This window comes from Neolamprologus brichardi, chromosome 3 (assembly GCF_056152115.1).
Source record: "Neolamprologus brichardi isolate AB-2024 chromosome 3, ASM5615211v1, whole genome shotgun sequence".
In the NCBI taxonomy this organism is placed as follows: domain Eukaryota; kingdom Metazoa; phylum Chordata; class Actinopteri; order Cichliformes; family Cichlidae; genus Neolamprologus; species Neolamprologus brichardi.
The window spans coordinates 3,923,884-3,950,184 of NC_142106.1; the positions used below are offsets into that span (position 1 = coordinate 3,923,884).

At 44.1% G+C, this 26,301-nt stretch overlaps 2 protein-coding genes across 4 annotated transcripts in view; one reads left to right on the top strand and one right to left on the bottom strand.

Moving 5' to 3' along the window:
- Positions 1-26,301, bottom strand: part of LOC102789482 (methylglutaconyl-CoA hydratase, mitochondrial-like) — a 674,272-nt gene that overhangs the window by 281,490 nt on the left and 366,481 nt on the right. Inside the window, exon 9 of one of the 2 annotated variants that reach the window (XM_087838448.1) lies at positions 5,286-5,313. The exons of the other annotated variant lie outside the window; for it this stretch is intronic. Coding sequence (XP_087694574.1) covers positions 5,286-5,313 — 28 coding nt within the window. The remainder of the gene's footprint in view (positions 1-5,285; positions 5,314-26,301) is intronic. 2 annotated transcript variants of the gene reach the window in all.
- On the top strand, positions 2,305-25,524 carry LOC148103181 (uncharacterized). Of its 2 annotated transcripts, XM_087838510.1 has the most exons (10): positions 2,305-2,341; positions 3,948-4,286; positions 4,527-4,865; positions 6,890-6,991; positions 10,473-10,799; positions 11,346-11,669; positions 15,402-15,728; positions 18,157-18,489; positions 25,013-25,339; positions 25,418-25,524. In XM_087838510.1, the coding sequence occupies exons 1-10, from the start codon at positions 2,305-2,307 to the stop codon at positions 25,507-25,509; spliced, it is 2,547 nt and encodes an 848-aa protein (XP_087694636.1). In that variant the 3' UTR covers positions 25,510-25,524. The 2 variants fall into 2 exon arrangements, with proteins under 2 accessions (XP_087694636.1, XP_087694637.1); XM_087838511.1 differs by lacking the exons at positions 11,346-11,669; positions 18,157-18,489; positions 25,013-25,339; positions 25,418-25,524 and having other exon boundaries at positions 15,402-15,880.

Sequence of the window (26,301 nt, forward strand, 5' to 3'; positions counted from 1 at the left end):
GCTGGTACCCCATCCTCTGGGTGTGTACTGGCTAATGGCTGCTTGGTGGGGCCTGGCCCCCTGGCTCTGTCAGGCCCCAGCTTGGGTTTTTGTTTATTTAGACAGGTTTGGAGCAGATCCTCAGTGTTTTTTTTCTCTCCCTCTCCTTCTCGTCTTAAACTTCCTCACCAGTTTCTTTCTTTCTTTATCTTTTCTGTTCTGATTGCAATATCTCAAAATAAAAACTACTCAGGTAAAGTACAGATACCTGAAAATTGTACTTAAGTACTTACTGCCCAACTCTGGAGAAGAGGAGAAGTTTTTATTACTCACATTATGTAAATAATAATGTAAACTTTATTGATCCCTGTGGGGAAATTCCTCTCTGCAATTAACCCATTCACTCAGTCAAGCAGTGGGCAGCCATTGGGCGCCCGGGGAGCAGTGTGTAGGGACAGTACCTTGATCAGGGGTACCTGAGGGTAGCTGTTCAGGGGAATTGAATCCCTGATCTTCTGATCATGGGCCACCACTCTACCCACTGAGCTATCCCTGCCTGATAAATGAACTAGCTGTTAGAATTGTCATCAGTTACTATGAAACTATGTAATCAATATACACTAATAATGTAACATTAGAGTATTGACCTGAATGAGTTTTGCCTCCTGAGGGTTACAGCTGTGTATGATGTGTTTAACAGGCACAAACTAAGATTTACAAACATGTTCATCCAAACTTAACATTAAATACACCTCCTCCTGACACACACCTGTGCACGTGTAGTTGTGATAGTCTGTCAGCTTTCAGTGAGCTCACATTTAGGCTACGTCCACATGTACACGGGTATTTTTGAAAACGCACATTTTTCTATGCTTTTGCACCTTTCGTCCACACGTAAACGCCGTTTTCGATCACTGAAAACTGAGATTTTTAAAACTTAGTTTTTGATTTTACGTGTTGACGAGGAAAACAGAGATTTAGTCTCGCAACGTCAAAGGTGTGCACCTTTTTTGACGTGCCGCTGTGCGCCACGTTATTGTTTACATGAGATTAATTTCTACAATGGTGGATATACACAAAATACTGTTGCTGTTAATCTGACTATCTGCAGTTTTTACACACGTACATATACACACACAGTTACTGTCCCTCCATTTACAGAGACAGGGATGTCAGAGTGAACGTCAACACAGACGCTCTCACAACCTAAATCCAGACGCCACGTCGTTGTCGGTTTAGTATAAATTTAATTTGTATTTAATTAAAATGCATGTATTAAAATTTATGCATGTTGTATTTATTTGTTCATTCCAAAGTTGTGAGTTTACACCAGCCAGACTACTGATTTTGGTTATTAACATTTGAAATGATGAAGTCACTTGAAAACACAAAAACTTTTCAGAAGTACTTAAGGTTCGCTTAAAACCCTGCTTACTCTTTCCCTCCCAGACTTCTAGACTTCTGATTGGCCAACATTTCGACATGGCGTGGATTTAACATGTTCTTGACAGTGTTTGACTGCGTTTTTGCCGTTTCCATGTGGAGATATTTTTCACAACTGCCCGTGTGGGCGGAGTTTCTTTAAAATAGAAAACAGAAAATCTCAGTTTTCCAAAGTACGTGTGGACGTAGCCTTAGTGTGAGCAGGCAAACATGATGGCAGACTGCCACAGATCACTTCTGAGGAAAGACGAGGCGTTCAGCTTCCTCATAGTTTCACACCTGCATGAAGCAGCCTCACCCTGACAGCTTCAAATCACTGTGTCAGCTGATCACTTCCTGTCCTGTGATTGGCTGAGCTTCAGGCCTTCTCTCAGTAAACTGGAAACAGGGATTGAGACAGTGTGAGGGTTTGTGGAGTGCCACAGTGCTGTAATGAATACTGTAGTGGAAGAAGTTCTTTCACACTCTTCATCCTGGAGCTGCTTTATGTCCATGATCTGCATGGAAACACATCTATGGAGAGGAAATCCAGCTGCTGAGGGTCACATCTGCATCATTGTAGCTACAGTGGATGTTTCAGTGTCAGGACTGAAGGCGGAGCTTTGTGCGTGTCAGGGTGAGGCCGCAGCAGCCGCCTCCAACCGGAGCGCTCGGGCGTGAAACTACGAGGAAAGCCGACGTCCTCCTCTTTCCTCAGAAGTGATCTGTGGCCGGCCGGACTTCATTCCACAGATGTGCTTTAACAAAGTGTGAAGCTGAACTCTGAGCTGTGACAGTGTGAGCAGTATGAGAGTGTCAGTAGATGATCAGCAGAGGAAAGTGAAGCTGCTGTGAGCTGATGTCCTGAAGGGCTTTTAAAGAGTCTCTGAGTTTGACAGGAACATGAAGATGTTTGTGGTGTTTGTGATCCTCCTGCACGGTAAGTACACCTTCCTCTCTCTGCTCTCATCATCAGCTTTTCTTTCATCACTCTCTCTTTAATGTGTTGAAGTGCAGCAGGAGGAGATTTCCATCAAACACTGGATTCTGATTCAGATCAAACTAACAATCCAAAGCAGCAACTTTCAAATCTCTGGATTCTTCTTGGTGGCTTTCAGATGAGCTCATGTTACAATCAGCTGCTGTGTGTGTTGTTGTGTAGCTGAAGCTCTGACTCACATTTCATACGTGACCAAAGGAAACTTGGTGCTGTGTGACACACTTTAGACTCTCTGCTGCTGCTTTGAACTCTTCAAACTAAAAAGCCAAACTGATGACTGACTGTGCAGCTCTGACATGGCACCAAATGTCCCTGTTATCAGCTGCTGGATGGACGTTATCAGAGCTTTTTAGTCCCACACGGATCAGCAGGAGCTCCTCCTCTGTCTGCAAACAGGCTCAGCAGCTCTGATCATTGGAGTCAGCACAGAGTGTGGAGACATCTAGTGGTCGTGGAGAGAAGTGCATGTAACATGTGTTGTGTTAATCAGCATGAGTAGTTAGGGGGACGTGCCTCCCTGTGCCTGTTGGGAGTCCTTGTAATTACCCAGCATGCTGTGCTGTGTTTCATTTCTAACACTGGTTTTACTGAAGAGCTTTCTGAGCTTCTTTCATTGATTGTGACCAACATACATGTTTGCTGTGGATCCACATCTGCTCTTACTGCTAATGTCATGAAGCTGTTTGAGTGGTGAGCAGTCAAAGAAGCAGGTCCTGACAGAAGCAGGTCCTAACAGAAGCAGGTCCTGACAGAAGCAGGTCCTGACAGGAGCAGGTCCTAACAGAAGCAGGTCCTGACAGAAGCAGGTCCTGACAGAAGCAGGTCCTAACAGAAGCAGGTCGTAACAGAAGCAGGTCCTAACAGAAGCAGGTCCTAACAGAAGCAGGTCCTGACAGGAGCAGGTCCTAACAGAAGCAGGTCCTGAACTGTCACAGACTCAGTTTCACTAAAGTCAAAAACATACTTTCCTCATATATTCAAAGTGTTGCTGCAGCATTATTAGAACATCATTACTGTGTACATGGATGTTTATCATAAAGAGTGAGATTCCTCTGACCATTAATGAATATGTAACCATGGTAACAGTGATCATATCCATTAATGACTGTGTGGTTAAACTTCCTGTCAGATACACGCTGTTTTCTCTGCCTCTGGTCTGTTTAAAGGACCAGTTCATCCAGAGTAACCACAGCTGACTGTATCCTGAACACTGACAGGCTTCAGATCGCCCACACAGACGGTTTTATGTGTGCTTAACTTTACACTGACCAGAGAGAGCAGCAACAAGCTAATGTAAAAGAGCGTGACAGCGTAGCCTGGTTTTTATTCTGACCTCCTTAATGTTTTCAGTTCAGGTCCAAGAACATCTAAGAACAGAGGATCTCATTTATATTTGAGGACTTCAGGTAGCTGATGTTTTATATAAGCACAGATTCTCATCATTTAGATTGACTCTAAACTCTGACAGGTCTCTGAGTGAACTGATGCAAAGTTCAGGTTTAGACTCACACACAGCTGATTCATGTTTCTGTCTCTGTGTCCTCAGTTTCCCAGCATGCCTTGGCTCTGGAGGTGTATGAGGGGGTGGAGTCTGTCCTTCTCACCTGCCAGGACACTTCTGTACTTTATTTCCCCACTCTGGTTTGGAGCCGCCACGACCTCGGTCCTCCAATCGTCCACCAGCGTAGCCAGGCAGGTGATAAACTGACAGACCAAAACCAGCGTTACAGGAGAAGAACGTCCATGAAGACAGGCTCTCTGAGGACCGGAGACTTCAGCCTCACTCTGAGGAACCCCATCACCTCTGACAGCGGCAGCTACACCTGCACCATCACTGCATTTGGAAACACACGGACACTGAGTACAGTATACCTGCAGGTCAAAGGTCAGCAACAAGCTAAAAAACTTGCTGTACTATCAGGTATGAGGCCAGAGGTCGTTGCTGTAGATACAGATCAGAGGTCAGAGGTTAACACTTTGCCAGGCTTCTCAGCAAACAGCAGGGAAACAGGAACTGTGAGAAGAGCAGTGAAGGGAGTGTATACATGCTAGCTGCTGCACATGAAGCAGAAAACCTTAATGTTACCTTTGTTGTATCTGAGTTTGTGTCTCTGTGTCCTCACAGTGTCCCACCAAGCCCTCACTCTTCAGGTGTACGAGGGGGCGGAGTCAGTCCTGCTGCCCTGTCACATCCCGTTTGTATCTGGACCCACCACAGTGGTGTGGAGCCGCTACGACCTCAATCCTCCAACCGTCCACCAGCGTCAGCAGGAAGAGGACGAGCTGACAGACCAAAACCAGCGTTACAGAGACCGAACATCCATGAAGACTGACGCTCTGCAGACTGGAGACTTCAGCCTCACTCTGAGGAAACCCCACATCTTTGACAGCGGCAACTACACCTGCACCATCAGAGTGACGGGAGAAGAACCCAGATTGACAGATGTTCAGCTGCAGGTCAAAGGTCAGCAGCAACTCCAAACTTTAATATATTAGTCTTCACTAAGTCTGCCTGAAGTTAAAGCCCATGTTTTCAGACAGAAAACTTTGTAAAACAGAAAAAATCGTATTTATTTGTTGAACTCTAAAAATCAAACAGTAATTTAACACAGATTGAAGATAAGAGCCTTTATACACATGTAAAGATCTTACAGTATTAGCAGGAAAACCAACTGTCAGATGATCCCCTCTGAGCAGCATTTGGTGACAGTGGGAAGGAAGAATTTAATATGAAGCAACCTCCAACAGAACCAGGATCAGGGAGGGAGAGCAACCTTTTTAGAGTGGGTGGGAGGCTGAATTAGAAAAGGAAAATCTTGATGGCTGTTGATGGGCTCGTGGATGAATCCTGAACCGATAAAGGGCACCACTTAGAGTCAGACACCAACAAGATGGAGGTGTACTGGTTTATGCTGCTATTATCATAGATGAGCTAGTTGGGTCATTTCATGTTGAAGATGGACTTAAAATAAATTTTCAAAACTGCTAAAGGATACTTTCTTCAAGCAATAGTACAGAAAAAAAGTCAGCCGCATTCAAGAAGGTCACGGTTTTCAGGATCCTTGAAAAGAAAGGTGGCTACATGGATACTAAATATTTTTGAGTGTTGTTTGTTTGTTTTATTTATTTATTTAGGCATCTTACAATTCTGCGATTGCAGCCATTCCCCAACTCTCTGTGAATGGTACTCATGGCCATTGATAAGTGGTCTTTGATCAGTGGTTGTTGATCAATGGTCATGAGAATTTTCATTTGCATAATTATAAAGAAACTGACCTCCCAGCCCATTGTTCCTTCAGTGGGCTGGTTTCAGTCATTATGCAAATGTACTGTTTATAAGCTTGGGGAAACCTGCAGTCAGCTGAGACTGAAGAAGTCACTTGGATGAGTGACGAAACGTTTCTCCCAGAAAACGCTACGTCCAGATGAACAGAATCAACTTTTGGAGATTTTATTTGTTGAGTTTTTCCTTTAGTTGCCTAATGATTGTACACACATCCATGTGCATGTCCCTTGAGATTCAGACTTACATTTCCTTTGTTGATCATTCAGGTTTCAGGCTTATTAACAATTTGGATTTATTGGGTTTGTTGCATAGTAAAAATGAATCCCCAAAAATACAGCTTGTAATTGTGCATGAGTTGTGTATTCTTTGTCAAAAAGGAAAGTTTGAAGCCTAATCTTAAAAGTAGAGATAGTGTCTGTCTCCTGAATCCAAACTGGAAGCTGGTTCCACAGAAGAGGGGCCTGAAAACTGAAGGCTCTGCCTCCCATTCTACTTTTAAATACTCTAGGAACAACAAGTAGGCCTGCAGAGTGAGAGCGAAGTGCTCTAATAGGGTGATATGGTACTACAAGGTCATTAAGATAAGATGGGGCCTGATTATTTAAGACCTTGTATGTGAGGAGCAGGATTTTGAATTCTGTCTTATGTCTTTTAAGCTTCAGTGACACTAGAGTGAAAATGGGACTCCTGTGATTAGGAGAAATAAAAAATCCTCTGTTATAATGAAGACTCAATGTCTCCTCTTTTTTCAGTCTGATACTATGTTGATTGTTCTTTCAGTTTGTTCCTGCTGATATTTTTAGATAGTAACCAATCAGCCTGTTCACCTAATTCTTTAAACAGTAAAAACTATTGGATGAGCTCAGCAGCAGACCTGATAGAACCTTCAATTCAATTTTATTTCTTTAGCACCAAATCACAACAACGGTCACCTCTAGGCGTATTATATTGCAATGTAGACCCTACAATAGTACTGAGAAAGACCCAACAATCACATGACCCCCTTTGAGCAAGCACTTTGCAACAGTGGGAAGAAAAAACTCAGAAGGAACCAGGCTCAGGGAGGGACGGCCATCTGCTGTGACCGGTTGGGGTGAGAGAAGGAGGACAGGACAAAAACATGATGTGGAAGACTGATGCTTTATTTTGGACCATTGTAGTCGTGCTCGTGTAGACCTCACCATGTCGTTGGTTTCTTACAGAGCCGTACGTTTTTCCTGCTGAGGCCTGGGTTCTCCTGGCTGTCCTGATTACTGCAGTCCTCGTGGGTGTTGGAATATATCTTTGGAAATTATTCAAAAAAGGTATGTTGTGTGTGAATGTGTACACAGGTCTAAACTTCAGTCATAAACAAAGTTTCCAGTGAGAAATCATTCAAGTCTGTGACAGTGTTTCACTGTATTGATCCTGTGAGGTTCTCCTAGTGACCACTATGATAATAATTAGGTTTATAAGGCTGATGTTTTTATATCTCATATCAGCTAAATATGCTCAAACTCAAAATGAATTTTCTAGCAAGTCAAAACTGCACTGTGATAACAGCTATATTCAGCTGCTCCCAAATCCCAAAGGGTCACAGCAGGTCGCTCCACGTGTTGGATACTGGATAAGGGGGATTTATGATAGGGTAATAGGAATTTTTGAAATGTTTGTATGTAAATATAACAATAGTTTTTGATTATTTGAATTATTACCTGGAAACACATGTTGAAGTTTCTGTGTAATAAGCAGAGGTTATTTTTTTCCAAGTGGGGAAATAAAATATTCACACTTAGCTTAATCGGTTGAAATTCAAACCTCACTTTAAGCATATTTCATGCAAGAAAATGTTAAGGTTCAATATTGAGGAGGGATAACGGAGGTAATCAACTTTCTAAATAACAACACTGATCCGGCCGGGTGGAGTCAAACGATGATTTTTAATGACACGCGTGGGGGAACCGCCGCTGTACGCAGACAGCGCTGATCCCCGACTTACAGAGCATAAGCAGATGCTTTATATACCATCAGGGCTTAAATTTAATACACCCCTTCAACGTCAATCAGATACAGGTCATACATAGGTTTCAAAACCACAATGACCTTTAACACAGTTTAAAAGAACATTGTCTCCGTCTCCACAGCAGATGCTTCCTGTCAACATTCTGACTTTCACTTCTCGTCTGGAACACCAGACCCACACCCTGCGAGAAACTGTTCCTCTTTTTACAGAGACAATTTTAGAGTTACAGGCAAACATGATTAACCTCTCACCTATAAATGAGTCTATCTAATGTGTGTGTGTGTGTCATCATGAAATGCACTCAGTTTCACCTCTCGCCTCACCAACTGAAACTTGTAACCTTTTCCACCAGACAGAAGGCCAGCACGTACACATTTAAGATTATAACAAGCATTCAAAAGCATTTAAGATTATAGATTCAACTCATCACCTCGATGGGGGAAAAGGCACGGTCAGGATCCTGTTTCTTGACTTTTCCAGTGCCTTTAATACCATCCGGCCCTGTCTGCTCCAGGAGAAACTGAACAGGATGGAGGTGGACCCCTGCCTGGTGGCTTGGATCTCCGACTACCTCACCGACAGGCCACAGTACGTCAGGCTGAAGGACATCACGTCTGACACTGTGGTCAGCAGCACAGGAGCACCACAGGGAACTGTGCTGTCCCCTCTTCTCTTCACCCTGTACACCTCTGACTTCTGCTACAACTCTGAATTATGCCACATTCAGAAGTTTGCAGACGACACAGCCATCATGGGGTGTATCTGGGATGATCAGGAAGAGGAGTACAGAAGTCTGGTGAGGAACTTTGTCGCATGGAGTCACACAAACCACCTGCAACTCAACACCTCAAAGACTAAGGAACTGGTTGTGGACTTTGGGAGGTCCAGAGCAGGTCCACTGCCGGTTCAGATAGAGGGGGAGGAGGTGGAGGTGGTCAACAAGTACAAGTACCTCGGGCTGTGGGTGGACAATAAACTGGACTGGTCATGCAACACAGAGCACCTGTACAAAAAAGCCCAAAGCCGACTGTACTTCCTCAGGAGGCTGAGGTCTTTTAACATCTGCAGGAAGCTCCTGAGGATGTTTTACCAGTCGGTGGTTGCTGGAGTACTTTTCTATGCTGTGGTGTGCTGGGGGAGCAGCACAGCAAAGAAGGACTCATCCAGGCTGGAGAAACTGATCAGGAAGGCTGGCTCTGTGGTTGGCATGAAGCTGGACACTCTGGTGACAGTGGCAGAGAAAAGGACACTAAAGAAACTGCTGGATATTATGGACAATGCTGGGCATCCTCTGCACACGGCCATAAACAACCAGACGAGTCTGTTCAGTGACAGGTTGCTTCTCCCAAAGACAAGAACCAACAGACTTAAAAACTCCTTTGTCCCACACGCCATCAAACTGTTTAACTCCTCTCTGGAGGGGAGAGGGAGGGGAAACAGGAGGACAAAGGAGGGGGGAACAACTAAGCTGTAGTGTCTCTCCACTTCACTGTGTAATACCTTTGTGCAATACTTTTTGTTAACAATCATACTTGAAATGTGCAATTCACTTGTATTTTTATTTTTATTTTTATTCCTATTTATTCTATTTATCCCCTTTGTATATTTTATCTATATATGTCTTTGTATTTATATATGTGTGTGTGTGTGTATATATATATATATATATATATATATATATATATATATATATATATATATATATATATATATAAAATATTCTTGACTCTGTAACTTCTGTCGGTGCTGTGCTTTTTGGAAAACAAATTTCCCAGAGGAACCTACCCGAGGGATTAATAAAGTTCTATCTATCTATCTATCTATCTATCTATCTATCAACAGTTTAACATGGTTATAACTGCACCTGTAATAAAGGCTAATTGGGTACCAATATGTTTAAACATCTGAATGCAATATCAATACTGTAGATTGTATTATTAATGCAATGGTAATGATGATAATTATTAACAATAGCAGTAAAATATATTTCTAATCCTCACAAAAACTAATAAACATAAAATGAGTGGTCATTGCTGCCATTATGATATGAAGGGACAGATTCACTAACAGTTTAACTAACACAGTAAAAACATGTTTTGGCATCAAAAAGCTGCCGTTGGGTTTACCAAAGAGGCACAGAAGTCAGTTTGTGACTAAAACCTGTGGGGCTGATGATACATTCACAAACATGGGATGTTTTAACTTCTAATTTGCATTCAAACATGCAGTCAGTTTGTTTTAATAACTAATAATAATAAGAGCAGCAAATCAGCAACTGAGAAAACAGCAGACCCAATAAAGGAGTGTTTTATCAAACAAGACGGATGTTTGACATTTGCATGTTTCTCTGTGGAAACAGTTCAGATCAATGAGAGGAGGCTGAAGGAGGATCAATATGTTTGTGATATCAGGGAGAACTCTGCTGATAGAAGCTGCTGGGCCTGTGTGAGGTCCTGAGGACTGACACTCAGGTGGAGTCAAGATGGAACATGATTTACCATCAGATTACAGCCTCTGAGCTTTGAAGTTACACAGTAACTGTATAACGTGTCCATCGCAGTTATTTTATGTCTGCAGAGAATTTATATGGTATGACAGTCAGAGAGAGAGTGGGCAACTATCCCACAGGAAAGAATGAAAGAGACAGAGAGAAGACGCATCCAGGGAGGAGAGAGATGGAAGCAATATGTTGCAGCTGATTCAGCTTTTACCTCTGGTTGATGTGATTCTACTTTGACATTGAATATTTGAAAAGCTCATGTTGTGCTTTGTTGTCCTCTCAGTCCCCCAGGTGGAGGTGAATTCAGGGGTGGAGTCTGTCCAGCTGATCTGTAAAGCCAAAGTTCACCTGCCTGAAGATGCTGAAGTGGAGTGGACGGACAGTTTACACAGGAAGGTCCACGTGTATGAGAACGGCTCTGACCAGCCTGAAGAACAGGACGAGGATTACAGAGACCGAACGAAGATGAACGAAGACCTGCTGAAGACTGGAGACCTCAGTCTGACCCTGAAACACCCCACAGACAGTGACACGAACACCTACACCTGCACCGTCTACAGCAGGGAGGGAAGAGTACTGCTGAAGAGAAAGGTGGAGCTGAAAGTCAGAGGTCAGTGCTGTACAGCTGAATAGAAGACACAACACATTTATGTGTTATGTCTTAAACATGTTTTAAACATAAACGATCAAACATATGAATCTTCTGTTAAAACCAGTGGAGCTTAAAATGGGAGAGAAAGGTGAGTAACCAGATAACACACAGGAGGATTGGAAAAAGAACTAGTTTATTCAGACTGGGTTTCGGGCCCTGCTGTGGTCATTTTGTATTTGTACAGTAACTACAATATACAGGTATTACACACAGCCACCCCCGCTCTCCTTTATATAAGTGAACAGTAAACTTTAAAGATGATGGAATCTGCAGAGGAGATTATGCTGCTTCTGTCATAATGTGATTTACTCAGCACAACTCTGTCACTTTTCTCATAAAAATTAATTATAACTGTTAATTAACATCACGATTGCTTCAAGATGCAAATGTGACAAGGGCACTCTCATAAATGAATCACAGTTAGACTCAAAATACAGACTTTTACTATTCCAGGGAATAAGTTCATTCTGCTGCTCTGACAGAAACTCCTCCTCTTTCTCTCAGTCCCCCAGGTGGATGTGGAATCAGGGGTGGAGTCTGTCCAGCTGCCCTTCAACACAATTCACCTGCCTAAAGATGCTAAAGTGGAATGGATGGACAAAGACAACAAAAAGGTCCACGTGTATGAGAACGGCTCTGACCAGCCTGAAGAACAGCACCAGGCTTACAGAGGACGAACCAAAATGAAGAGAAACCTGCTGAAAACTGGAGACCTCAGTCTGACCCTGAAATACCCCACAGACTGGGACAACGACACCTACACCTGCACCGTCTACAACAGGTGGAAGATGATCCTAATAAAGGCTCAAGTTGTGCTGAAAGTCAGAGGTTAGTGCCAACAGGATCAAGAGGGGAAGATGTTGTTAGGTTGAAATAATAATGGATTGCATTTATATAGCGCTTTTCTAGGCACCCAAAGCACTTTACAATTCCACTATTCATTCAGTCTCCCACACTGGTGGAGGCAGCTACAGTTGTAGCCACAGCTGCCCTGGGGCAGACTGACAGAAGCGAGGCTGCCATATCGTTAAATGTTGTCATTGTTTTACTTAAATTTGTAAACTGCGCCTTAAACTGCATGGTTAGATATTCTTCTGTTCCTCCCCTACACATCTATGATGCTGGAGGAGGCAATTAGTAATCCAATAGAGCAGCTGTGGCTGTGGTGGAAGTGGATATTTGCATCATGGATGTGGAGATGACACGTGTGCAGTAACTGTGTAACACTATCATGTTAACATGGTAAAAAACAGGGGTGCAACGATACACAAAATTCACGGTTCGGTTCGATACTTTGGTGTCACGGTTCAATATTTTTTCGATGCAAAAAAAATGTTCATGCCTTTTTAATTTGTAATTTATTAAAATGATAAATATATATTTTAACTCAAAAGTACAGTTTTTAAATTTAATGTTGCTGAAACAACAAAACAATAAAAAAATAAATCTATCTGATGGAGAAATCACTCATCTTTAGAAAAGAGACTTTATTACAGAGAAATGTCTCTTTCCAAAATAAAAGCTCTACTATACGCTTCTTCTGGGCTATATTCTCAGCAGCATATTAAACATATCAGGTCCCCATAAGGAGAAACATGTGCTAACGGCTGTCTAAATGACTCGGCTAAAGTTTGTAGCATGTGTGCTTGTTGTTTTTCTCTGCTTCCACTTGTCTTTGCACGAGGATGATGTCGGAGTAAATGTGCAGTCATATTCGTTGTGTTCCCACTAGTGCTGTCAGCGTTAATCTGAAATGACGTTAACGCCACAACACGCCAAATCTCCGTTAACGAGCTACCGCGGATCGCCCCGTGCGTGGGGCTGGACGGCAAACACGTTAACGAGCTAACTGCGCTAACGCACTAGTTCCCACCGTGTAATTGAGCATTGCGTGGCACATCCGAGATACTGTTTTACTTTAGTCCATGACACGCTTACCTTCAGGGTCATACGTCACATGAAAACCAAAATAGTTCCAAACTCCAGATCTGAATGAGGGTGGAGGAGGTTCAATTTGCCATGTTGCAACGAGCTTAGCTTCTGTCTTGCTAGCTTGCGCTGCGCTCAGTGGATCTGCGCTCGACAGTGCAGCCTAGGCGGAGTAGTCGAACGCAGATCCACTGAGCGCTCAACACAGACAGCATCGTCAGAAGGAAAGTTGATAAAATAAATTAAAAATGTTGTATTGTTTGATACATATGCGTACCGAACTGAAAGCTCTGTATCGAACGGTTCAATATCGATACGAGTATCGTTGCACCCCTAATAATTAGCTTTAGCTGTTTAACTGCAGGCACATCCCATGTGAGATTCTGGTTTCCTTATCTTGTGAAGGATGTCCACTCTCGGCCTTTTAGGGGCTTGCATATGGTGAACCATTAAAGTTAAGCCGTATACGGGTGAGGGGAGATGACCTTTGGATAACTAGGAAATGTGGTTAAACAGTTGTAAGCATATATTGTGTGGCAGGAAGTCAAGTACACACACACACACACAGTGTTTTAACCCTTTGTGACCATGTGGGTGTTACAATGGGTGGCAACGAGTCAGGTTTCTGCACTCTTTTTGTCTTTTCTGTCACTCTTCCACCTTCTCAACACCCTCTTTACATGTCAGTACATTTACACCTCTATCTGTCATCACACTAACCTGCTGTAATCCTTTCAGCTGGAGCTTCTTTGTAGACACGTCCCTACATTGCAGCCTGATTACAATGCAGACAGTTGGCTACAGTGTGGCTGGATTTCCTTTCTTAGCGTCCTTTGCTATAAAATACCAGGATGTTAGGCTAAGGCTGAGTCGCTCCATAATATGAGCCGCGGCCCGGAAAGTACAAAGATGGAATATTGTTTGTTGTTCTGGAGATTTCCCATGAAATAACCCAGCACTTAAAATGACTGACGCTGTACTTAAATGTACTTACAGTGTAATTATTGTATTCTTTCTGTACAAAACCTACTTGTTACACAAACTTACAGGTAACTACAGGCTACTTGAGCCTCATTTGCAGGTCGTGTTATAAAGTGTTACTGAAACAGCTGCTGACCAAAGTGATGCACATTTAAATGAGTCAAAGTCCTGAAATAATTCAACAGATTAAAAACAAACATAAAATGAGAAACCATGAGTGAAACAAACAGTATGGTGATGCTGATCATTGTTGCCTCACAGCAACAAGTTCCTGAGGTCATTTCCACCACCTGAGTGGGGCCTTTCCCCCGACACTCCTCTCTGTGTGCTGGGATAAGGAGAAGAGGAAGAGGATGGAGGGTGGTGAAGGTCTCTAATGTTGCGTGGGTCTTTGTTCCACAGTTTAGGAGCAGCTGCAAAGCCCTGATCTCCTCTGTGTTTGAACCTGATCTGGAGACAGTGAGAACCAATAACTGAGGGCAAAATAAGGACACTGAAACTAAAAGCAGTCTACAGGGACGACTTTATGTTAAAAACACCAAAGCATGAAGCACTGGTGCAGCTGACTCACACAGACTCTCCTCCACACTGTCCTCAGTTATAAAGTGCTTTACAAACACAAACATTATGACTAACAGCTGGATTTTCCTGTTTCAGTGCAGCGAACTAACAATGAGCCAACAAGGCCTCACGTAACATCAGTCAGTGAGAGTTTCACTGTTGCAGCAGCTCTGTTCACTCACACTTATTAATATTAATGCTCATTACAAATGTTACAGCAGCTGATGCACAAATCTTTGTGTGTGTTAATAAAGTTGGATCAGTTCAAACAGTTTGTTGCTCTGCACTTGAAAGCAGCAGTTTTTCTAATGCACCACCTTCATGTTTCCTTCATATTTGAATCCCCCTGTAGATACTGACAGGTAACCATGTCACACAGAGCTCAAGCCTTTGAATTCGGCTGTGATTGTTGATTTTCTATTGAATGGACTTTTTCAAATCCAGCTGTAGGCCTGTGTTTGTGAGCTCATTAACAGCTGTTTATTTAGAGATACGTGGTCCTCACAGGACAGCCACTACAAACATATGATTTTATAGAATATGATGCATTACTGCAGATTCAACACAATAGAAAGGATTTGAAATGAGCTCAGCCTTAAACATGTGCAGCAGTAATATTGATCCATAGAACACTGATGGGAACATTGTTCTGCACAATAAGTACTTTGACTTTTCATACTTTATGTACAATTTGCCAGTACTGCAGTTTTGTGTGTAGTGAGGTGTTTTCATGGTGTTTTCTTGGTGCTTTTACTAAAGGAACGCTTCTATCAAATTCTTCCAAATGTTGTCAAACTGAGCTGTGTGATGAAGTGAGTGTGACAGAAACACTCAGACTGTGTTTCTCTGCTTCATCAAGTCAAATCTGGTCCTCAGAGACTGAATAAAGTCCTGTCCCACTAACAGCAGCTCCAACAGTCTGTTCACTGCTTTCTTCCTGTCAGTCTTCATCTTTCTGCTGCGTCTCCTCTTCACACTGACCACTTTCTATCTAACAGTGAGCTCCCAGTGAAGCAGCAGCATTCAGCCTGTTAGAGTCAACACAAATGTCTCCATCCAAGCTCATGTTGTGCTTTGTTGTCCTCTCAGTCCCCCAGGTGGAGGTGGATTCAGGGGTGGAGTCTGTCCAGCTGCCCTTCAACACCACACTTCACCTGCCTGAAGACGCTAAAGTGGAGTGGATGATCAGTTCATACACAAAGGTCCACGTGTATGAGAACGGCTCTGACCAGCCTGAAGAACAGCACCAGTTTTACAGAGACCGAACGAAGATGAATGAAGACCTGCTGAAAACTGGAGACCTCAGTCTGACCCTGAAACACCCCACAGATAAAGACAACTACACCTACACCTGTACCGTCTACAGCAGGGAGGGAAACATCCTGCTGAAGAAACAAGTGAAGCTGAAAGTCAGAGGTCAGTGCTGTAGATACAGGTCAAAGGTCAGAGGTCATGAAGGAGTTTATTCTCTAAAAGCTTTTAGTTTGAATCTATTTTCAGTTCATTCAAATAAAATAAATTCTTTGATGTTTTGATCTAAAAGCCAAAAATGTCAGGCGGAGCAACTGTGTGTTTAAATGAACAGACTAAGAAGACCATTAAAATGATCCTAACTTCAAAATAAAAGCCTCTGGCATGATTTGAGTTTGGATCAAATCAATAGTTTTGTTAGTTTAGTCCAAATCAGTGTAAATGTATAAATATCAATAGTTTTAAAGCTGCTGAGATCATTCAAACACTTTGATCCAGTCATTTGGATGTTGTCACATGTCAGGGTGGAGCAGCCATAAATATGAGGCTTTTATTGTGAAAATGCTGAGTGTGACCTCACACAGTCCCAGCTGTTTGAAACCAATGAATTTACTGCACTGAGGAACTCAAATGAGTCAGTGAGATCATCAACATGGATCTTAAAATCAGCAGCTCAGATCATGTGATCACACATAAGAACCATGGAGCAGGAAACATCTGAGAGTTCAGCTCCAACTCTGATGGAGTCTTAGGAGGGTGGAGATACCTGCACAGATAGGAGCTGTTTCACTCTTTAACAAGCAGCACCTCCAAACTACACCCTTCATCCACCTTAATAGGGGAGCATTTGAAGCCAAAGCTCCACCCACCCAGCCACTTTCTCTGGGCTGACTGAAACAATCATATGTGGGGTCAGAGTTCACAGACTAGACAGTCCTCTCCAGATTTCATCCTGTTTCTGTTCAAAACATCAAATCAAGCTGATGGGAAGTTGTAAAATCCTTCAGAATAAAAGCCTGACTATTCAGAGCTGCAACATTAAGAAGAGCAAAGTGAACCAAGGTGGATGGAGGCAGCAGAGAAACTGTAGGGTGGAGCTGAATGCTTCATCAATGGGATGATGCAGCAGATTTTCTCCACCTTGCACAAACTGTCCTGTTAGTTATCATGACTGGAACATCCAAAATGTCTCCAGAGGCTCCGAGTCCAGCTGAACATGTATTAGTGTTTAGAGTGGAACTGAGATGGTAGGGACTAGGACCTGGGGGACGTCAGTCAGTGACGGAGCGGTCAGCAGGTGTGGGCAGGTGTGGACAGGTGCTTGATGGAGTGTTTCCTGCTGGACTCCATATGATATGTTAGCAGAGAGGATCTGGCTCCTGATTGGTTGAAGTGGAGCCCATCTGCTGCAGAAAGATGCCTCCTGTCCCAGAAAACATTGAAGTTGTCTCTAAAGCCCAGGCTGTGGGAGTCACACACAGAGGAGAGCCAGGTGTGGAGGCCGAGCAGGACCCAAACGCCCCACGGCCACAGGTGGGAGTGGGGCCGGAGATACAAACACTACGGTGGGCTTGTTTCACAGCCTCACAAAGACACACAAAGTCCAGTTTGAGGAAGTGGGAGCGCTGTTTGGAATCCGGTTTGTGCCCATGTGGATAAGGATGGTGTCGGCCTCCGCACGGGATCGTATTCTGCCAGGAAACTTGTCTAAAATGTCCCAGAGCGTCGGGCCGGGAAAAGACAGAGCGTACGCCTCCTTTATTGTGAAATTCCTCACCATGGTAACTGAACACATCAGCTGGTCTGCAGCAGGTTATGTTCAGAGTTTGAGGCTCAAATTGGCTCAAAGTGTCCCATTTTCACTGATGGTTTTCCCGACGACATGCTTCAAGTGTGATCTGGATCCTCTGCTGAAGGAATCTGCTTTCTATCCACAACCTGTTGATCCGTATCTGACTAACAGCAGCGCAGGAAGCCCTGCAGTTATAGAGAAACTGTCTGAGTCGCATTGTTGCTGCAGTTTACCTGCAACTGCTGAAGAAAAAGTCTCAGTGTGTTTGTGTTTGGTCCTAATCTGCTGCCCAGTCTGTCTGACACTGCTGGATTTCCAGCTGATAGATGACAGATTAGAAACTGATCAGTCTATTGATCACACAATATTCCATCAATAGAATTGATTTGACTTTGATTTGTGTAACAAAGTGATTTCCACGTCTCCTTCATGATGTGACAGTGTCAGAGCTGAATGCACTTGTAGAGTATCATGTTTTTATGGCTCACATTTAAAGTGTTCCAGCTCTAATGTACAGCTGTCATATTAGAAATAGAAGCAGCTCTGATTTTAGTGCTCAAAGAAATCTATGAAGTTATGAATTCACACATGAACACTTTTCTGCAGCGTTCCTCTCGGCCTTATTTGCAGCTCCACTCTTGTTTTTGCTCTAATAATTATTTCTCTCCATGAGCTGTTTCTCTGCCTGAAGGAGGCGCCACTCCATCGCTTCATTTAGTGCAGAACAAGAGTCACATGATGCTGCTCTGTGAACACCAATCACACTTTGTACAGCTCATGTTGTGTTTGTTGTCCTCTCAGTGTGTCAGGTGGAGGTGGAGGAGGGGGCGGAGTCTGTCCAGCTGCCCTTCAGAACCACACAAAACCTGCCTGAAGATGCTGAAGTGAGGTGGGGACGCATCGAACCTAAACCAGTAATACATGTCCACTGGTATATGAACGGCTCTGACCAGCCTGACGAACAGCACCAGGTTTACAGAGACCGAACGAAGATGAATGAAGACCTGCTGAAAACTGGAGACCTCAGTCTGACCCTGAAACACCCCACAGAGAGAGACAGTGGGAGATATGTGTGTAATGTGAGGAGTAACACTGAGGTCATCCGAGTGAAAACGGTGCAGCTCAAAGTCAAAGGTTTGTGTGTGTGTGTGTGTGTGTGTGTGTGTGTGTGTGTGTGTTTCTCTGACTGTGTTGTGTCTCCTCTGCAGGGAGAGTTCAGGTCCAGGATCAAACAGGGGACATCAGGAACAGAAGCAGCTCCATTGATCCGACTCCTCTGATGGCTGATCAATCAGTTTGATCTGTGTGTTCTTTGATTATTGATCAGTGATGTCAGAGTGGAGTCAGTGTGATGTTGTTGTTGTGTGTTTGAGACTTTTAGTGTCCATGAAGGTCTCTGCTGCCGTAGATCCTCTGAACTGTGACAGAGGTCTCACTCTGGAGGAAACTCTCAGCACTTTCCAGCAGCTCCTCCATCATGGAGGACGTTCCCTCACTGTAACAGGTGGAGGAGAGAGGAGAGGAAGCACAGGTGGATCCTCTGAGGAAGAGGAGCGTTCCTACAAACCACATGATCACATGACCAGAGGACAAGCATGTGCAGAAACACATTAAAGTCAGCCTGTAAACACGTTTGTGTAAATTCTAGTCGTGTTTTTCTGTTACATTCAAATAAAAGCAGAGAAAGCAGAACAAATGCTGAAGCTGTCTGTGTGAAATAAAGGAGTTACAGTACTCACACTCACACACACACACACACACACACACACACACACACACACACACACACACACACACACACACACACACACACACACTCACACACACACACACACACACACACACACACATCTGTCCAGCAGCTGTCTGAGCTGCAGTCTGTATTGTGTGTGTAATATCTTCATATGTTTCTAACATTACAGTTTTATCTTCAGGTGTAAAATCAGCTGCTCTGCTGTCTTATCCCCTGATCCTGTGTGATTGATTCGATCCTGCAAACGCCACAAATTTCATTTCAGCTTTTATTTGAAAGCCAGCGAGTAAAAGGATCAGCGATAGTTTTCAGAGCGATGCCAAAGCTTGGGTTCCTCTCCTACAGCAGCTTTTCTTTCTTTTCTCTCCCTGTGAAATACAGCAGCTGGACCTTTAGCTGCAACACACTGTGAGACAAACTGCACACAAACAGTTTGTGTGTTTGCTGATGTTTGTTGAGCTGATAGAAACGCTACATTTGAAATTAGCTGACACTTCAAAAACGTTCGTCCCTTTATGCTCGCTGCTCTTCAGCAGGGCTAGCTAGATGCTAAAGTAGCGCTAACACAACTTCCAGACACCTGCAGGCGTTCAGGTGTTGTCCCAAAAACATATCAAATAAAAACATGGCCCACTTTAAGCCCTGACTGTGACTCACAGTTTGACTCTTTGGTCTCTTTTTATGTGATTAATAAATGAACAGGATTTCCTTTCATGTGTTTCTGTTTAGGCTCAAATCACTTTGATGTTTGAAGCTCGCACTGATGAAATAATAACTCCCCTCAAATGTGTTAAACCTAAAGTAACCAGCCTGTTTGAACATGTAAGGAGTAGAAAGTACAGATGCCTGAAAATCCTACTTAAGGACAGTAACAGAGTATTTGTACTTAGTTACTTCCCACCTCTGGCCCTACCGTTTTATCCCATATGACTAAAGGCAGGTAGGGGCTGGCTGGATTCAGCAGAGCAAACATCTAATGTAGTCGTGGGCTCACAAGTCTCTCTGGATGCTGTCATGGTGTAGTTGCCATGGTGACACAAGGTTTGGCCCTGACCAAAGCGCTCGGCACAGACATGGTAGAGAAGGCCGTCACTAAATGATGGAGGCGGGGAAGCGAGACTCAGACGGGTCAGGTATCCTGGTGTTACTGAGGAGAACTCTGCTCTCTCTTTCTAGTCCCTGTTATTTACTCACACTGTCCCATTTAAAGCAGCTGAATCCTCTGTGATGCTGTTCACACAAATATGGTTGGATCACGCTGAGACTGAAGGGACTCTGACTGTCAGCTCACTCTTGAACACACTGAGTTTCTGGGAGTCTGGCAGATATGAGACCCTCTTCAGGAACTGAGTCAAAGAAGAAAAAGTGGATTTTTTGATTTGATAGTCATTTTTCACTGGACGTGGGTAAAACTCCTGGATATCAAAGACATTCTGAGGATCACTGAAGTTAAACGGCTGAAAGTTTAAAGAGAATTGTAAAATGATAAGATAACGATTGACTAATAAGATTATCTGACAGGTCCTTAAAGTGGCCCCTTGGTGGAGCTCAGCAGGACGACAGGTGGCTGTGAGCTCATTTTAAAATAATCATAGAATAAACAGAAACATTAGCAGATGACGTTTGAAGGCTTTACATGTGTTGGATATGAATGTTTGGAGCCCAGATCATCATTTGTCTTGTTTCAGTGTGAATGTTTTTCTCCATGTTGGCCTGAGGGTGGTGCTGTTTAGCCTGTACTGAGTATTTGTCACTATGATGAGTTGTGGGTGGAGTCAGTGATTGGCTGAAGGTGCCTTCTTTAAGATAAGAGAGAGATAAGATAGAACTTTATTAATCCCTCGGGTAGGTTCCTCTGGGAAATTTGTTTTCCAAAAAAGCACAGCACCGACAGAAGTTACAGAGTCAAGAATATTATATATATATATATATATATATATACACACACACACACATATATAAATAAAGACATATATAGATAAATAGAATAAATAGGAATAAAAAATAAAAATAAAAATACAAGTGAATTGCACATTTCAAGTATGATTGTTAACAAAAAGTATTGCACAAAGGTATTACACAGTGAAGTGGAGAGACACTACAGCTTAGTTGTTCCCCCCTCCTTTGTCCTCCTGTTTCCCCTCCCTCTCCCCTCCAGAGAGGAGTTAAACAGTTTGATGGCGTGTGGGACAAAGGAGTTTTTAAGTCTGTTGGTTCTTGTCTTTGGGAGAAGCAACCTGTCACTGAACAGACTCTTCTGGTTGTTTATGGCCGTGTGCAGAGGATGCCCAGCATTGTCCATAATATCCAGCAGTTTCTTTAGTGTCCTTTTCTCTGCCACTGTCACCAGAGTGTCCAGCTTCATGCCAACCACAGAGCCAGCCTTCCTGATCAGTTTTTCCAGCCTGGATGAGTCCTTCTTTGCTGTGCTGCTCCCCCAGCACACCACAGCATAGAAAAGTACTCCAGCAACCACTGACTGGTAAAACATCCTCAGGAGCTTCCTGCAGATGTTAAAAGACCTCAGCCTCCTGAGGAAGTACAGTCGGCTTTGGGCTTTTTTGTACAGGTGCTCTGTGTTGCATGACCAGTCCAGTTTATTGTCCACCCACAGCCCGAGGTACTTGTACTTGTTGACCACCTCCACCTCCTCCCCCTCTATCTGAACCGGTAGTGGACCTGCTCTGGACCTCCCAAAGTCCACAACCAGTTCCTTAGTCTTTGAGGTGTTGAGTTGCAGGTGGTTTGTGTGACTCCATGTGACAAAGTTCCTCACCAGACTTCTGTACTCCTCTTCCTGATCATCCCAGATACACCCCATGATGGCTGTGTCGTCTGCAAACTTCTGAATGTGGCATAATTCAGAGTTGTAGCAGAAGTCAGAGGTGTACAGGGTGAAGAGAAGAGGGGACAGCACAGTTCCCTGTGGTGCTCCTGTGCTGCTGACCACAGTGTCAGACGTGATGTCCTTCAGCCTGACGTACTGTGGTCTGTCGGTGAGGTAGTTGGAGATCCAAGCCACCAGGCAGGGGTCCACCTCCATCCTGTTCAGTTTCTCCTGGAGCAGACAGGGCCGGATGGTATTAAAGGCACTGGAAAAGTCAAGAAACAGGATCCTGACCGTGCCTTTTCCCCCATCGAGGTGTGAGTGGGCTCTATGCAGGAGGTACAAGATGGCATCCTCCACTCCCACACCCGACTTGTAGGCGAACTGTAGTGGGTCCTGGGCCTGTTGTACCTGTGGTCGGAGGAGGTTGAGGAAGAGCCGCTCTAGAGTCTTCATAAGATGTGATGTCAGTGCCACCGGTCGGAAGTCATTCAGCTCATTGGGCCGGCTCCTTTTGGGGACCGGGACGATGCAGGATGTCTTCCATAGGGTGGGCACTCTCCCCAGTCGCAGACTGAGATTGAAGACTCGTTGTAGCGGCTCCCCAAGTTCAGCAGCACACGCCTTTAGCATCCTCGGACACACCTTGTCCGGACCTGCTGCCTTCCTGGGGCGAAGCTTCCTCAGTTGTCTCCTGACCTGATCCACTGTGACACTGGGAGATGATTGGAAGGAGGGGGGGGAAGATGTCCTGCTGCTGAGAGAGGGATTGGAGGAGGGGGGTGTCATCATAGTGTCAGGAAGGGGGGGAAGCAAGGGAGGTAGGAGAGTGGGGAGAGGGCTCTGTAGTGAAGGTGAGGGTGAGGGTGGGGGGGTTGTGGGCTGGTCAAACCTGTTGAAGAAGTTGTTGAGTTCGTTTGCCTTCTCCACAGTCCCCCCCCCACTGTGCTTTTCTTGGTGTTGTGGCCTGTGATGGTTTTCACACCATTCCAGACCTCCCTCATATTGTTCCTCTCCAACTTCTGCTCCACCTTCCTCCTGTAGGTGTCCTTTGCTTCCCTCAGGCAGCGTTTCACCTCCCGCTGTGCTGCTTTCATCTCCTCCTTCACTTTGCTCCTGAAAGCCTTCTTCTTCATGTTGAGGACAGCTTTGACTTCCTGTGTTACCCACGGTTTGTTATTAGGGTAACACCGTACCGTCTTAGCAGGGGCGACCGTGTCCACACAAAAGTTGAGGTAGTCTGTAAGACAGTGTGTCGCCCCCTCTATGTCCTCACCATGTGGGCTCAGAAGCACGTCCCAGTCTGTGGTGTCATAACAGTCTCTCAGAGCATCCTCCTTTTCTGGGGTCCATCTCCTGATGGAGCGTGTTGTGACAGGCTGCCTTTGGACGAGGGGCTGCCTTTGGACGAGGGACTGCACTTGCACTTGCAGCAACAAAAACATAATATTCCAGAAACACGCTTTGCCGATCTGATCAGCTGTTCATAACACTTCCTACATTGGATTAGACGTCAGCGCGAACTATCGCATGTCCGCCATTACCTGCCCGAAACCGGAAGTGATGTCATTTTCGCGGAAATGTAGTTTTTTACCATCAGGGCCTCATGAGCCTATACTGGTGTTTTTAAAAGTTATGTTTGACTTCATGACTTTCTGTGTGGTTTCTGGGATGCTTAGGACTCATATTGCACTGCTGGAAATAGTTTATTTTGATGCATATGCTGCTTTTTTGCAAATTTGCATTATAATATTTATTTTCGTTTTTCCTGCAGTATATAAAAATTGGTATATTTCAAAAATAAAACTATGAAGACACTCAAAATAAATTTCCTGTGGTGGGAAACTATTTTATGTCATGGTCCTGGGTCGGTGACCCAGCGCTTTTAGTTTATTATCATTTTCTAGTTTATTATGATGATTATTATTGTTTGAGTTCTATGTGTTATATTCGGTCTGCCTTTGAGTCTGCGTCTGTGTCTCTGTCTGTCTATCGTGTCATCCCGCCTGTTTGTGAAGCTGTCTGTTTAGTTCTGTGTCTTGTTTGGTTCCTCGTGTCTGAGTTTCCTGTTTTATTGTGAAGGTCTCTGTCTGATGTGAGTATGTTCAGTTTACATTTCCCCTGTCCCGTCAGCCCTGATTCCTCCCAGCTGTGTTGCCCTCCTGTGTGCCATTTCCTGATTACCTGGTGTGTGTATTTATAGTTGGTGTCTGCCTGTGCTTCTCGTCGCGTCGTCTGTGTTCATTTGTGTATCTGCCGTGTATTTAATGTTATTCCGTGTTTCTCTGCGTCTCTCTGCTCCTCGCTCCATGTCCTCCTTTTGTATTAGCTTTTCCAGTTTAGGTTTATGTTCAGTTCTGCCCACACCTTGGTTATTTGTGAACTGTAAATAAAACCCACTTGCACCTCCGCCACTGTCTGCTTTTGGATCCTCCTTCCTCACCTCCACACGACTGCCGCCCCAGCCGTGACATTTTGTGCAACTTTTTTGTATTTACAGTTTTGAGGGATAAGCCTATTAAATTTCTCTAACTAGAAATATATGTTAAAAAAACAAAAACGATTTTCAATTTTTTTGTAGTTTATTGCACTTTTTTGCACTTTATGTAATTACTATGCACTTAATTCATACATATTATTAAAATATGGGCTATAATGGTTGTATTGATGTATAGCAACTTGAAATGCTCCCAAAAATGGCTCCACAGCATGTAAACATATAATATAAGCTCTGGCGGACTTGGTTCTATGGTAGGTCTTAAAGGGTTAAAGTGTTCCAGCTCTAATGTACAGCTGTCATATTAGAAATAGAAGCAGCTCTGATTTTAGTGCTCAAAGAAATCTATGAAGTTATGAATTCACACATGAACACTTTTCTGCAGCGTTCCTCTCGGCCTTATTTGCAGCTCCACTCTTGTTTTTGCTCTAATAATTATTTCTCTCCATGAGCTGTTTCTCTGCCTGAAGGAGGCGCCACTCCATCGCTTCATTTAGTGCAGAACAAGAGTAACATGATGCTGCTCTGTAAACACCAATAACACTTTGTACAGCTCATGTTGTGTTTGTTGTCCTCTCAGTGTGTCAGGTGGAGGTGGAGGAGGGGGCGGAGTCTGTCCAGCTGCCCTTCAGAACCACACAAAACCTGCCTGAAGATGCTGAAGTGAGGTGGGAATGCTATGAACCTGAATACAGGAAGGTCCACGTGTATAAAAACGGCTCTGACCAGCCTGGAGAACAGGAAGATATTTACAGAGACCGAACGAAGATGAATGAAGACCTGCTGAAAACTGGAGACCTCAGTCTGACCTTGAAATACCCCACAGATGGAGACAGTGGGAAATACATCTGTGGAGTCAGGAGGAAAGGACCATTTAGATATAAAACTGTGCATCTCAAAGTCAAAGGTTTGTTTGTCTATGTGTGTGTGTGTGTGTGTGTGTGTGTGTGTGTGTGTCTCTGACTGTCTTGTGTCTCCTCTGCAGGGAGAGTTCAGGTCCAGGATCAAACAGGGGACATCAGGAACAGAAGCAGCTCCATTGATCCGACTCCTCTGATGGCTGATCAATCAGTTTGATCTGTGTGTTCTTTGATTATTGATCAGTGATGTCAGAGTGGAGTCAGTGTGATGTTGTTGTTGTGTGTTTGAGACTTTTAGTGTCCATGAAGGTCTCTGCTGCCGTAGATCCTCTGAACTGTGACAGAGGTCTCACTCTGGAGGAAACTCTCAGCACTTTCCAGCAGCTCCTCCATCATGGAGGACGTTCCCTCACTGTAACAGGTGGAGGAGAGAGGAGAGGAAGCACAGGTGGATCCTCTGAGGAAGAGGGTGGCTGTAGCTCAGGAGGTAGAGCAGGTCACCTACTGATCAGAAGGTTGGAGGTTCGATCCCAGGCTCCTCCACTCTGCATGCTCCCCGTCTTTGCTTACGCCCAAGTCTGATGGCACCCCACGTTTCTGCACCGACTACCAGAAGGGTAAATGCAGTGACTGTCTCCGATTCTTTTCCACTTCCTCGTATGGAGGATTGCATTGACAATATAGGTCCTGCTAAATTCATTTCCAAACTGGACCTTTTTAAAGGGTATTGGCAGGTGCCTTTGACCCGCAGAGCCTCTGACATTTCTGCATTTGTCACACCGGACCATTTCATGCAGTACACTGTGATGGCGTTTGGCATGAAAAATGCTCCGGCCACATTCCAGCGTTTAATGCAGCTAGTGTTGGGGGATGTGCCTCGGTGTAATGTGTACTTGGATGATGTAGTGATATACACGGACACATGGGAAGAGCATGTGGCTACCCTAAGATCAGTGTTCCAGTGGTTGGCCGAAGCCTCGTTAACTCTAAATCTCGCTAAGTGCGAGTT